This window comes from Zalophus californianus, chromosome 2, assembly GCF_009762305.2.
Source record: "Zalophus californianus isolate mZalCal1 chromosome 2, mZalCal1.pri.v2, whole genome shotgun sequence".
NCBI classification, from domain to species: Eukaryota; Metazoa; Chordata; class Mammalia; order Carnivora; family Otariidae; genus Zalophus; species Zalophus californianus.
This window is the reverse complement of record NC_045596.1, coordinates 168675413-168688825: the sequence shown is the minus strand read 5'-3', so window position 1 is coordinate 168688825 and position 13413 is coordinate 168675413. Positions and strand designations below refer to the sequence as shown.

General features: G+C 57.3%; 1 protein-coding gene across 2 annotated transcripts in view; it reads left to right on the top strand.

The window, feature by feature from the left end:
* The first annotated feature begins 429 nt into the window (after positions 1 to 429).
* The window catches only part of ADGRA2 (adhesion G protein-coupled receptor A2), a 34594-nt gene continuing 21610 nt past the window's right edge, over positions 430 to 13413 (top strand). For both annotated transcript variants that reach the window (XM_027599585.2, XM_027599584.2), the window contains exon 1: positions 430 to 1095. In XM_027599585.2, coding sequence (XP_027455386.1) covers positions 833 to 1095 — 263 coding nt within the window. In that variant the 5' untranslated portion in view covers positions 430 to 832. The remainder of the gene's footprint in view (positions 1096 to 13413) is intronic.

Sequence of the window (13413 nt, the reverse complement as noted above, 5' to 3'; positions counted from 1 at the left end):
GAGTGTCAGCAACGCCAGGGCGGTGAACAAAGTTCAATCCCAACCCCAAACAAGGAGCACCAGCCATCTTTGGCCAAACCCGCAAGTCAATGAAAGACCCAGAACAAGGGGGTGCGGGCTGAGCAAGAGCGAGGGAGGGTTTCGTGGAAAGTGATGCTGGTTGGCTTTGAGGGCTGGGATGGGTTGTGGAGAGGAAGAGTCCTGGCCCCAGGGGAAGAGGGGCGGGAGAGAGAAGGAGTCTCGGCCCAGGGCGGGCTCGGGGACACGCGCGGCCTCAAGCAGCCTGGCCCGCTCTCGCTCCGAGGAGGGCAGCGGCCGGGCTGCGTAGCGGGAGGCGCTAGGGCCTCGCGGACGGGCGAGCTGGCGAGGGGAGGGCGCCCTCTCCAGAGGGCGGGCGGGGGCTGGCGGCGGCGGGAGCGGCGCCGCGCCGAGCTGCCTCCATCCATGGCACGGAGCGGCGGCGGCGGCGGCGGCAGCAGGAGGAGCCCGGCACGATCCGCTAGGTCCCAGCCCAGCGCGGAGCGAGCAGGCGACGCGGAGGGACCCGGCCTCAGGCGGCCCGGGAGCACGGCGCAGAGACTCGGGCCGCGCCGCCGGGGGCCGCCCGCGCAGCGCTGACAGCCGCGCCCGCGTCCTCCCCGCCGGGGCGCTCGCCGGACATGCCCCCGGGGCGCGGCGGCGGGGACCCCGGGGCTTGCCTCCGCCCAGGGCCCCCTGCCCCGCCCTCGGACGCCCCGGGCCCCCGCTGAGCACGCCTCCCGCAAGCCCAGGTCCCTCTGGCCGGCGCGCAGACGGGCCCCAGCGCTGTGGGTCCCCGCGGGGCGATGGGCTGATGGGCGCCGCGGGACGCAGGATGCGGGGGGCGCCAGCGCGCCTGCTGCTGCCGCTGCTGCCGTGGCTACTGCTCCTGGCGCCCGAGACCCGGGGCGCGCCCGGCTGCCCTGTCCCCATTCGCAGCTGCAAATGCTCGGGGGAGCGGCCCAAGGGGCTGAGCGGCGGCGCCCCCAACCCTGCGCGCAGGAGAGTGGTGTGCGGCGGCGGGGACCTCCCCGAGCCTCCCGAGCCAGGCCTTCTGCCTAACGGCACCGTGACCCTGTGAGTACCCTAGTCGGCCCCGCCCGGCGCGAGCCCCGACGAGGGGACGAACGGAGACAGGACGGGAGGGGCGGGAGGAGGGGGACGGGGACCTTGCCGCCACTTCAGAGACTCTGGGACACGCCTGAGTCCGGGCGCCGAGCAGGGAGTCTTGGAGAAGTACGGGGAGGATTAGGGCTCCAGGGGTGTGGAGGAAGGAAGGGGCTTCGGGGGGCGGCTGCGCCCGAGAGAGGGGCACCACCGGCGCCCACTCACCTGCACAGGTGAAGGGAATGCGCGCTGGCGGGACGCCCACGCCCCTTGACTTTCCAGCCTGGGCTGGTGTTGCAGACTTCGGGGACGTGAGGTGGGTGGGCTTGGGGAAGGCTCGGGAAAGATCGACGCCCGCGGCCTCAAAGGTGGCTGCGGTCGTTACCTCCGCGGACGCGTCCTTGGCAGGACTGGAGGAGTCTCCCGGGTTCACCCCCGCGGGCCTGGCTCCTCCAGTGGGGGGCGCCCCATCCGCCCGCCCCCCCTCCCGCGAGCCTGCCAGCCCCGCTTCCAGCTCGTCTCCATAGGGCAGGCGGAGGGGGGAGGGTGTCGGAAAATCTGTCCTTGGGATTGCGGCGCTTCTGGCCTGAAGGAGACCCCGGCGTCCCGGTTCGTCTCGGGCCCCTCTCCCTCTGCGCGCGTCTGTGAAGTGAGCCGTGCGCCGGGTCCTGCACCCCGCCCTCTTCTTTGCCTCCCCTGGGTATAACCCGAGCTTTGGCTGTTAATCGATTGACTTCTTCGCTCCAAGACTGCGAAGAATAAAACCCGGCTGAGAGGGAGGCGGCTGCCTCCCAGCCTCCTTCCGTCCTCCCGTTTCCTTTCCCAGCCAGGGCCCTACCGAGCCCTCACTCTGGGGCCTGCGAGCGCGGCCCCTCGGGCCGCGCCCCCACCCCAAGCCTCCTCGATGGAGGTCTGAAGCCCCCCCCCCACCTGCCGCAGGAGAATTCGCGACCCCAGCCCGCCGCCGCGGTTTCCTGCTCGGACCACGTGCTCCCAGCTCCACGCACGCCGTGGAGTGGAGGGTCCGGCCCGAGCGGCGGCCCGTGCCTTTCCTGTCCCGGACCCAACCTGCAAGCGCTTCCCCTTTGCTGTCTTCCTGACCCTGGTGGCAACCGTTTCCCCACCGCCCCTTGCCCAGACTTGGGGCTGGCTCACAGTCTATCCTGATTGTGTCCAGAACAATGCAGTAATGCCTCTGGTTGGGTGAGTTCAGAGGCTGCCGGCTTCCTGACAGGACACGACTGGTCAGCCTCTGACGTTGGCCGCCCGGCCTGCATTTTCCCCAGCTGGGGTTTGTGTATGTGTGTGTGTGTGCGCGCGCGCGCGCTTGAGTGTATGTGTGTGCACTGGGGGGGGGGGGGGTTGGAGGCAATGTGTCTGCTCTCTCCCACGTCTCAGCAGCAGCTCTGGAATATGGCCGTGGCCTGGGAAGGCAGCTGGGGCTGCTCATTCCTGGTCTCTTTGACTGTCCACTGGTGTTAAAGGGTCCAGACAGGCCCGGGCATTCCCCAGCCCACTCAGATCTGGAGGAGAAATATGCTTGCTGTGTGGAATGGTTGGGCCGGTGTCTGTGTGAGCCCCCGCTGGGCAATGATAACTCAGTTCAAGAGAGCGAGGTGTGTGTGTGTGTGTCTATTCGATCTTGTGGTTGTACTTACACACATATGTGGGACACCGTCTCCCTGTGTGACTGCTTGTTGGGATTAAGGAATCCACACATACTGAAGGCAGAAAAGAGGGGGAAAACATTAAAAGGTGGTTTTGCAGTACATCTTAGAATGATTTGGTAACTAATGCTTTCCAGCCATAGCTAATTCCCATCGACGCCACTCCAAGGAGTGAGCGCAGCCGACTCTCGGTGCGAATATACTGTGACAGAGTGGCAGCAAACGTGACTGCTAGCTCACCTTCCCATCCCAAACCATTCCCAGAGGAAGGGCCCCTTCTTTGTCCCAGGCCACTGACCTAGCTGGCTTAAGATACCTTGCAAAGGAACAGCTCCTGAGCCTGGCTGGGCATCCCCACAGCGATGACAGGGCAGGCCCTAGAAGCTCCGAAGAGCCCGCTGGTCCCTCAGCCTGGAGTGTGGCTGAATCCCAGCCACAGACAGATTTCTTGGGCTCTCCCTCCAGGCTCCACCTAATCCCGACCCTGATTGCTGGGCAGCGGCTCTCCTCCCAGGGCTCAGCCCCTCCAGCGTACCCGTCCCTGCCCAGCATGCCTCTTGAGGGAAGAAGGAAGAGAAGTGCCGGGAAGGGGCTTCAGCCTGGCAGCAAAACAGGAGACCAGGAGCTCAAGAACCTTCTCCACACCCTCCCAGACTCCTCCTCCTTACTCTTTCTGTTTCCACACGGATTTCCCCTGCCATCTTTTTGCCTGTCACCTGGTACAAACAACAGGACTTTCGTGGATCGATTTTTGCCCCTGTGGCTTTATCTCCCTCCTCCTCCCCTCTTTTCCTCCAGAATGGGCCACCCGGTCCCAGTCCCCTTCACACCCCACCCTGCTCCCTTGGGTCCTTGGGGGACCCAGGACTCCACCTTGGGAAGCCTGGTAGCCACCAGTGCTGGGACTCTTCAGGCGAACAAAGTGCTAGAAAAGATGCCTGTCTGCAAGGAGCCTCCAGTCTGTGCTCCAAGAAAGCTTTCAGGCAGTTCTGAGGCAATTCTGTGAGAGTCCCGTTTACCTCACTGAAAACCCTTCCACCCTATTACCCTAACTTCTGCCTTCTGTTTTTGTAGACTCTGTGCCCCCCTCTCCCCACCCTTTACTTTTTCCCCTCCTAATGGATTTTCATTCGCAGTTTTCCAGGAAAGCAGAACTCTTGGCTTCCTTCCTGATCCATCTGTCGTCGTCCCCCCAGCTCAGTCCTCAGGGCAGCTGTGGGTGCCCGATGCCCCTGTCTAGAACAGGAGGCTTTATGGCTCTCCCTCAAGGCGAAAGGTCTCATGGGGGGTGGTGAATTTCAGAGAGAGCCTGGGTATGGGAGGGAGGTGGAGACCCCTGTGAACCCCCCACCCATCCCTGGGCAGCAGCTGATGGGTCTGTCCTTCTGCTTCCCCACTCCCGGGAGTGAGAGTGAAGGGGGGCGGGGATTATAAGGAATTCTAGGAAAGGACTGATCATAGCTAACTCCAGAAGGAAATCACCTACAAGGACCTTCTGGGACATCTGAGCAGCCCCTCAGAGGATTCTGGCCAGTGTCATAAATTCCTAGACCGTCTGCGCTGAAAAGGCCCTTACAGATCAGCAAATCCAGCCCCTGCATCTTCGTCTTAGAGCTGAGAGAAACTGAGGCCGGGGTGGGGGGAGGGGCAGTGTCCCTACAGTCACACACTAGCAGACACCAGGATGAGCTGGTTGGGTTCTCTTACACTTCTCTCGGGTGACAGACTCGCTATTCACCTGGCTGGACTTGGGACCCAATGGACACAAAGCCGCTTTTAAAAACCCAGTTCCTTCCCAGCAGAACCTAGGCCCTTTTGACCTGGGAACATTCCAAGGCTGGGTGGGGAGGGGGCAGGCAAGGTACAGGTCACTCTGGATTCTCCCAGAACCCACAAACCCTTGTCCACTTCGCCTCCCCTTTTTGGGGCAGGGGGTTGTCTACCGCATCAGCAGCCCACATAGGGGAGAAGGGGCATTTGCCATTCCGATGCCCCTACCGGTGGCCACATCCGTTAGCTGGGGGGGTTGGTGGTCTTTAGAGATAGCATGGGGGAAGGGGAGGCCCCTTCACAGCCCTTGTGTTTGCTCCAGCCTCAGGAAAGTGGTTCTGGAACACAGATCTCCCTCTGAACCTCCAGCTCTGGACTGGTCCCTCCCCTCAGTGCCCCTCACCCCAGCTGCCAGGATCCAGTTAGGGGAGTTTGGGGCAAAGTGTGCCAACTGCCTTGCACATAGCCTGAGGGGAGTGGAAAGATGCTGGTTGGAGGGGCGGGTCCTTGCCATCTTCCCCACCCCCTTCTCTTCCACCCTCTTTCCCCCATATGGTTCTCATAAGGTCTGGGCTCAGAGACAGCAGTCAGAGGAAGTGGCTGTGTACAGAGAGCTTTTGTGAGGGGAGGAGGGGGAGGGGCAGAGAGCGCGGAGAGAAGGAAAGAAAAGAGGGAAGAGGCTGGGGACAGAATGTGGGAGCAAGCTGGGAGACTCCAGCACCCTACCTTACCGTCCTGATGCAGGGTCTCAGCTGCAGCACGCCCAGTGTGGGCTCCTGACCCCGCCTGCCGGAAATGAGGGGCCCCGAAAAAATCCAGGTTCCCCTCTGACTTCGCAACTACCTGCAGGAGAAGCTGGAGGAGCCCCTTCCCGGAGTTCTTGGGGACTCTTTGGGCTCCCCCATGTGCAGGATGTCAGGGTCCATGGTCCCATCTCAGGGCAAGCACTGGACAGAGAACAGAGTCCCCTGGGGGTTACTGGTTGAGTCCTCACTGCGCCAAAGAGACTGGAGAGGCCACCACACTGAACTCCAAAGACAACCCCTATAATTCAACATCCCAGTGGTTCCAGGACCCAGAATGGGTAATTTGGCCTGAATTATTCAGAACATGTGCATGAACCCAGCCACTCCTGGCCCAAGATGGTCCCTTCCTACCGACTACCATGGATCACCCTTCCGTGATGGGGGAGGGGGTGGTGGGCAATCCCTTGCCCTGGGGGTGTGAGTCTGAGAATTTCCCCCAAAGGCAAAGACAAACCAGTATAATTTGAACCTGACCATAAATTGACCCTTAAATTGGGGGTCATGTTTTTAAAGGGAGAGAGTTTCCAAGTTTATGCCACGTGAGAATCACTTAGGGTAAGAACACTTTCCTGAAGGAGAAAAAGTTCCAACCACCTCTGAGTCGATCCGTGCCCATCCATTCAGTGGGCTCTCCTCACCAAAGCCCAGAGAGGGGAGGTGAGTTCCCCAACGCCTCACAGTCTGGACCAGTACTCCTCACTCCCTCATGACCCTGAGATAGAGACACCCCCCCCCCCCCCGCCGGGACCTGACGGAGAGCAGGGGAGAAGAGAGGAGGGAAATGGCCCTGGCTGAGGAACTAGAAGGAAAGTCCGGTAACTGCTCGGAAGGGGCTGCTTGGAGGGGCTGTTTATTTTCATTCCCCCAGCCCGGCGCTCTGTTCTATTTAGAGCTCAGACACTGACAGGACAAAGCTGCCTCCTCCCCTTCCTCCCTCCTCTGGCGGGCCCCCATCCTTCCCAAACTCTAGAACATTCCTTTGCTTTTAGGACTGGGTAATGGGGGTGGGGGAGCAGAGAAACTGTGGAGCGTAGCTAACTCCAGCAACCTCCCAGGACCCAGCTTCCCTAGCACTGGGAGAGGGGAGAGGCCGGATGGGGGAGCAAAGGGGTATGCAAGATGGATGGAGCCAGGTGAGGGCAGGGAACAGGGCGGAGAGAGGCCTGAGGAGGGAGTTCCAGCCTGAACTTGAGGGGCCAGACATCTCCCAGCTGGAAAGGGAAGGGAAAGTCTGAGAGTCGCTCCCCCCCCTTCCCACCCACCCACCTAGGGCTCTTTGCCTGCTGGGAACTGTGTGGTGAGGCAGAAACTTTAGACTTCAGGCTCCAGGAGACCTGGTATCCAGGATGAGAAAAGCCATCAAATATAAGGAGTGGCAGTCTTCAGTCCAGACCCTTCTTTTACTGAGAAGAAACCTCCAGAGAGGGGCTGACCTGCCCAAGATCACACAACTAGCCAGACCCCAGGGCTCTTGGTCCTGGGTCAGCCTCTTTCCATAGGAGCCTCATCCCTGGGGACAGAGCAGGGGAGATGGTGACCCACTCCCTCCATATGGACACATGAGCCAGGGAAAAGGAGCAGATAACCTAATAAACACTTGTGTACTTAGGGGACCTCTGTACAAAATCTCTGCACAGAATACTGGAAATCAGATGGACCCAGGGCAAGTGGTCTCTAAAGCATCCTTCCTGGTGTTTCTCTCCCTCTCGCGCACCACGCACAGCTTCAGGACTACACCCCCAGGTGGCAGGCGAAGTCTCAGGAGGGCTGTACCGTGGAGCCGAGGGATGGGTGCTGTCTCCAAGCTGTCAGGACTGAGCTCTGCTAAGACTGACTGGGCGGCGGGGGGGGGGGGGGGGGGGGGGGGGGGGGGGGGGGGGGGGGCAGAGGGAGGAGGGGGGAGGCGAGTGGAGGTAGGAGGAAACTGCTCCATGACTTGAGAAAACCCGGGTTCAGCATGAACCCTGTCCGTCGACCACCCCCACCTTGCCTAGAGCTCTGTGCCTCCAGATGCCAGTCCCTTCGTTCAGCCAGTGCCTGCTGTGTCCAGCCCCACACCAGTGCCAGGAGGTGAGAGATCTGGTGTCTGACCTCAGGGCCATACGGTCTCATCGTGGAGACTGGATACAGGCTCACAAAGCAGGACAGGATCAGGGCCTCTGGGCTCCCAAGGAAAACTTCTGGGGTAGAAAGATCAAAGTACTAATTTATATTTGAGTGTAAAAGACTGATAACAGGGTGCCTGGGTGGCTCAGTCAGTTAAGCCTCTGCTTTTCCCTCTGCCCTTCTCCCCTGCTTGTGATCTCTCTCTCTCTCAAAAAACAACAACAACAAAACAAACGAACAAAAAACCAAGACTGATAACAAATTGATCCTTTCAGGTTTATTTGTATTTGAAAAGAAATCCACTTTCTTCACCCAAAACCGTGGCTTCCCCTCGGCCATGTTTGGAGAAGCACTTAAGGCCGATTGGGAGTAATTTTCCAGCTTCCTTGAATCGAGTGGACACATATACACACAAGCATTCCATCCGGTCTGACACACGTCCCACCACCTTCCATGAATGGAAGATTGTAGACCCCACCGTCTCATTGATGTTTGTAGTACTATTGTGTTACACAGGGCCGGGCACACAAAAGGCGTTAGGGTAGACTTGAAGATTGAATGAGTACCCAGGCATGAATGACCACAGCAAACTTGATTCCATGCACTCAAGCTAGGGTGCTGGGGCCCCAAACCCCCAGCAAGACACACCGACCACCTACCACAAACACCCCGAGCCCCTTTTCTCAGGCTGCGGTCTCCCTCAGATTAGTCCTCCCCATCTCAGCCCCAATTTGTTGGTCCTGCCCACTCACCACCAAGCTGGGGTGCCCTTGTAAAGAGGGTAGGTTAGAGAAAAGGAGACAAGAAGGCCCCATACATGGAGCCATTTCGAGACTATTTTCTTTCCTGACCTTGATCTCAGGCACTGCCTGGACAGTTCAGCTTCAAGGCTGAGGTCAGAGGCCATATCCAGACACAACCCCCTACAGCCTGGGGAAGGAAGGTCCTACCTGGGTCTCCTTCTAATCACGTATTCCGGGCTGTGTGGACAGGCTTGCAGCCGGGGGAAGTAATGGCGAGGAAGTTCTGGAGTGCTGTGTGTCCTCTCCACCAGTTAAGTCCCCTGCAGTGAGCCTAAATGGACGTGAAGGGCAGACTGGAAGGGAAGGGAGGCCACAGGAGGGCAGTCTTTAGCCTGAGGCTGTTTGCCAGGGCAGGGCCTGTGGACCAGAGGCAGTTTTGATTTTGGAGACCTTGTTGTCATATCAAGCCTACTGGAATACACCCCCCCCCCTCCTTTGTGAAACATAGTAATTCTTGCTAATCAACGTGATTTGACATTTGGTTGTTACTTAAGGAAGTGTTAATTGCAATTTTATAGCATTTGTATTTCAGAGGTGGTGATTATTTTTGTAGGTTTCAGACATCTTTGTGGGCCCTGGAACTGCTCAGAGGCCTTGGGCACTATGCCCGCAGGAAGGGCTGGGAGTCCGTTTTCACTTGCTGGTTCAGAGTGGCTATGGGCCTGAGACCGCCTCACTGTTGGTCTCCGTAAGACACTCACTGCTAAGGTGCAGATGTTGGAGACAGGTCCTTCTGAGCCCAGAGGGCCCTGGTGATGCCCTGAACTCCAGGCTCAGACTCCCTGGAGAAGCTAGATTCCCCAAGTGTCCAGGCCTGTGGTCCTTGCATCTGTTACAAGTGGAGTGGGGCGGGGGGTGGGCGCTGACATGTATGGGTCTTCCAGCACATGAGAGAACAATTTGGTTCGGGCATGCGTTGGCCCCACGTCCCACGGAGTGGTGCCCACATGACCCCTACAGGGTCATCTCTGATGTGGGGCTGGGATCTGGTGAGTTCCTGTGGCTGCCCAAAGGCCACAGGGCCTCTCTGTAGACGCCAGCCACTCCTTTGGCCTCCAGCCTCATTAGTGGTAACTCCGCTTGCTTGCTTCTCTTCCCTAAAATAGGACCCTAGCTGGGAGAGAGTTCTGGAATGGACTCAGTGTGCCCCCTCTCCTTGGCCAGATTTCAGACTCTAGGGTAAGAGAACAGGGGACTCCAGGGACCGGCCCCCCTGCCTGTGAAAATCTGATGGTGTTGGAGTGGTAGACAGGGAGGGAGGGAAGGAAGCTGGAGATGCTGGGTTGGGTGAGCCAGAGGTCTGAGAGGCGGGTTGGCATGGTTGAGAAGGAAATCCACCTGGCAGGCTCCTTGTGCTGTTGCAGGGCGAGGGGTTGGTGCAGGCTGAGGAAGTCGCTGTCTGGTAGGGGTGGCAGGGCAGTGAAGAGGGGGCCAAGCTGACACTGTGTCTACGAAGCTGGACAGAACCATAGGGCCAAGGTTCCCTCCTTCCCGGCCTGATGGTTGGGGCCGCCCTGCCTGCTTCCATCCCATGTGGCAGCCTAGTGTGGTGGGAACATTTTCCTTCCCATTGGACGAGGCTGGCTGTGTGTTTTCCTCTACTCCCAGTAACTGCCAGCTTCCTACCTGCCCCGAAAAATGCCAGACCCAAGCACTTTCTGCCCCAATCACTGCCCTCCCCACCCCCCAGACCCACAAGGGGGCAGCTCCCAGAGCTGAACCATTGAATCCATAGGCACAATTGAAGCCATTCTCTGGACAACCTGGGTCTCAAGCAAAATTTCCTCAGCCCCATCTAGGTTGTAAAGGCCAAAAGGTCCAATTATGGGTATTTGGGGACTGGGATCACAGAGATATCTGCCTGAAGTTTGTCCAAGAGCTGGAAATGCGGCAAGAAGGGGGGCCATTGGAGGAGAAGGACAAACCACTGTTTGCCTGGCATCCCTGCTTTTACGAATGGCTTATAGAGAGTTGGGGATCAGGGACATGCTCTCTGCCTCAGAGAAGTCTCTCCTTTCCAGACTTTCTGGGCTGGGGTTTGCACCGGGCTAGTCAAACTGGAAATGTGGGCTGCAGCTGACCTCCTACTCCTTCCCAGCACAACGGTGGTTGGGGAGGGGGGGGGCTGCCAGAGAGGGTTAGGACATCAAGGGATGAGTTGTGCCTTGTTCTGGGCCACCGTCTCATCTTCACCTGCATCAGGGGCTGCTCCCCAATTCTGTGCTCTGCTCCCATACCATCTCACACACACACACACACACACACACATACACACACACACACACACACACACCCCACCCCAGTTGCCTCCTATCTCACAAGCAACCCAAACTTCCTCCTGGGGAGGTGCAGCCCACGAGGAAACCAGATAAGGGTTAAGCCACCAGCCACACGTGGCCCGCGAGCACCTGTAATGTGGCTGGTCTGAACTGAAATGTGCCAGAACAGTAGAACACACACAGCTTCCAAAGGCTCCATAAAAAAAAAAAGGAAAATATCTCGTTAATAATTTTGCATATTGATTACATATTGAAATAATAACTTTAATACATTGGGTTACTAAAATACATGATTAGAATTAACTTTTTAACTTTAAAAAATATGGCTACTAGAACATTTGAAATTGCATACTCAGTTCACATCGTCGTACTTCCACTGACCAGCTCTGGGTTAAAGAATTTGGGGTATGCAAAAGGTGTTCAAGGGTTAAAGGCTGAAGAGTCTGAAGAATGTGGGGTGTACCCCAATACCACTTCTAGACCTGTCTGGACAGGATTCTCAAATTAGGATCCCAGGTTTTAATCTCAGGGAGTTGGAAGATTTTTTTAAATTTCCTGTTTTCAATTCAATGATCTTTATTTTTTCTTTATTAAAGATTATTTATTTGAGAGAGGGAGACAGAGTGAGAGAAAAAAAGCACGCACGCATGCATGAGCATGAGCGGGGGGCTGGGGCAGAGGGAGAGGGAGAAGCAGACCCCCCCCCACACTGAGCAGGGAGCCCGATGTGGGGCTCCATCCCCGGACCCCAGGATCATGACCTGAGCCGAAGGCAGATGCTTAACTGACTAAGCCACCCAGGCGCCCCTCAATTCAATGATCTTTAAGCAAAAATCTTTTGCAGATAATTTTGAGATAATTATTTATTAGAAGGTATTTTCCTAGTGTTAGATTTTCATTTCGAAAGTCAGTGTTTCTCACACTAGAATCCTCAGACGTATTCTCAGGAAATAAGATACTTTTCCCCTCCCTTTAACAGGTCTCTACTCAAGTTTGAGAAATAATATTCTCGGGCTTCCCCCTTCGTGAACTGGGCTGTGATAATCTGGCAGCCCTGTCCCTCTCTCCTTCCATACCTCCTCCCTCCCCCTGCCCCCAGCCTCATCAGCATCCTCATTCCCACAAACCCAGGAGGGGGCAGCCCCTGGGAGAGACCCTTGGGACTGGGGGACCGGTGAGGTTGAAACACATGCCTTTTGTCCACCCTTCTTCCTGACACTTCAGGACCCCTCTCTGATATTACTAAAAGTACCGAGGGGTCCTCTCACCCTCTTTGACATTTAATGCAACCTCTGAGCCTCAGACTCTGGGGGCATGTGAAGGGGATGAAGCAGAGATGAGGTGAGGCGGGCTTTGGTTTATAAGTCACACTGTGAAGAGCCTGTCACCACTGAGGGGGCCACCACCAGGGCCTGAATGAGACCATTAGAGGCCCTAAGAACTGACACAATTATTTATGATTTACCACCACCGTGGATAATGCCAATTAAAATGAGAATAAAGAGGGCCCTGTGAGTTCTAATTATTCATATAATGACAACTATGATGAACTTTTTGAAATGTCAAGATTGTGTGTATGTGAGAGAGATAGAGCGCGCCATTTGGAAACCCAACATCCCCCCGCACCCCATAACCCCTTCACACAACCACTCTTCAGGAGCTGCTAGGAAGTGTCAGCGTTGGAGGGACAGTTAGGTGGGGACTAGAAGGTAGGAGGGGTCTATCTGGAAAGCAGAGAAAGGAGGAAGCCCCCTTCCACTCTTGCCTCCATCCTGGCCATTGTCAGTTCTCCATGAGCCTCCTGAAGTTGGACTGGCTGGAACGTCAGATGTCTGGGGTCCTCTCCCTGCCTGTCTTGATATATTCACCTAGTGTTCACCAGTAAGCTTGGGGGCAGAACTCTAGACAGCTGCCTGCATGCCTTGTCCCCACCCCCCACCTGAGAGCCGAAGTCCATCCCAGAGGCTGCCCACTCAAGAGAAGTTTCCAGACTTGTACCTCTGGCCTTCCCATGTCCACCAATAAGAGCAAAGAAGTGAAACCCTTTGTCTCGGCTCAGAGCAGGCAAAAGTTTGGGCTGCGAGGCTCATTAAAGCGTTTTAATAAGCAATTAACTCAAAGGATGAGCCCTTTGGCTGGTCTGGAACTTCCTCCTCCCAGGGAGGGAGTCTGGCAGAGAAAGGCTAAGTGGGTGGGCAGAGTGGGTTTAGTCAGTAGCTTGGGGCCTCTTTCCTCCCCCTCTAAATACAAATAAATAAACAGAACCTCTGAGTGGGCAGAGGCAAAGGCTGAGGCCTGGGCCTCCACCAGGCAGGCCCCAGGGCTCTATCAGTTTTCTGTCGAGGCTGAGGCCGCAGACAGGCTTGGGGAGGCAAGGGTGCTCAGTGCCTCTGTACTGGGGGCCTTTGAGGGCTGGGAAGAGTCCCCTTGTGGGAAGTCCTCCACTCACAGAGTGGGGCCCAAGGAAGGGCAGCTCCTTGCACCTGCCTCCACACCTGCGGGGCCTCCTGTTTCACCTGCCAGAGCCCTGACCCGGTTCGGGCCGTTCTCCCTACCACTCTCCTCAGGATGTGGGGCTGAAGGCCTGTGAAGGACAGAGCCCCGGGGGGCAGGCGGAGAGCTCTGTGGCTCAGGCCTGTGGTTCCAAGGTGTAAAGGGGGTGTCGCAACTTGACGCCCACTCAGCCCACTTGCCTACAGAGCCCTAAGTCAGGTCCAGGCCATGGGGGACCCCAGGGCAGGTGAAATGTCTGATTTGGAGCTCAGTGGGCTAATCGGTCTGCCTGAACCATTCACTGGCTCTTTCCTATAATCTGGAGCAGAGGGTGGGGCTCCTGCCTTGCACAACTTCAGGGGGT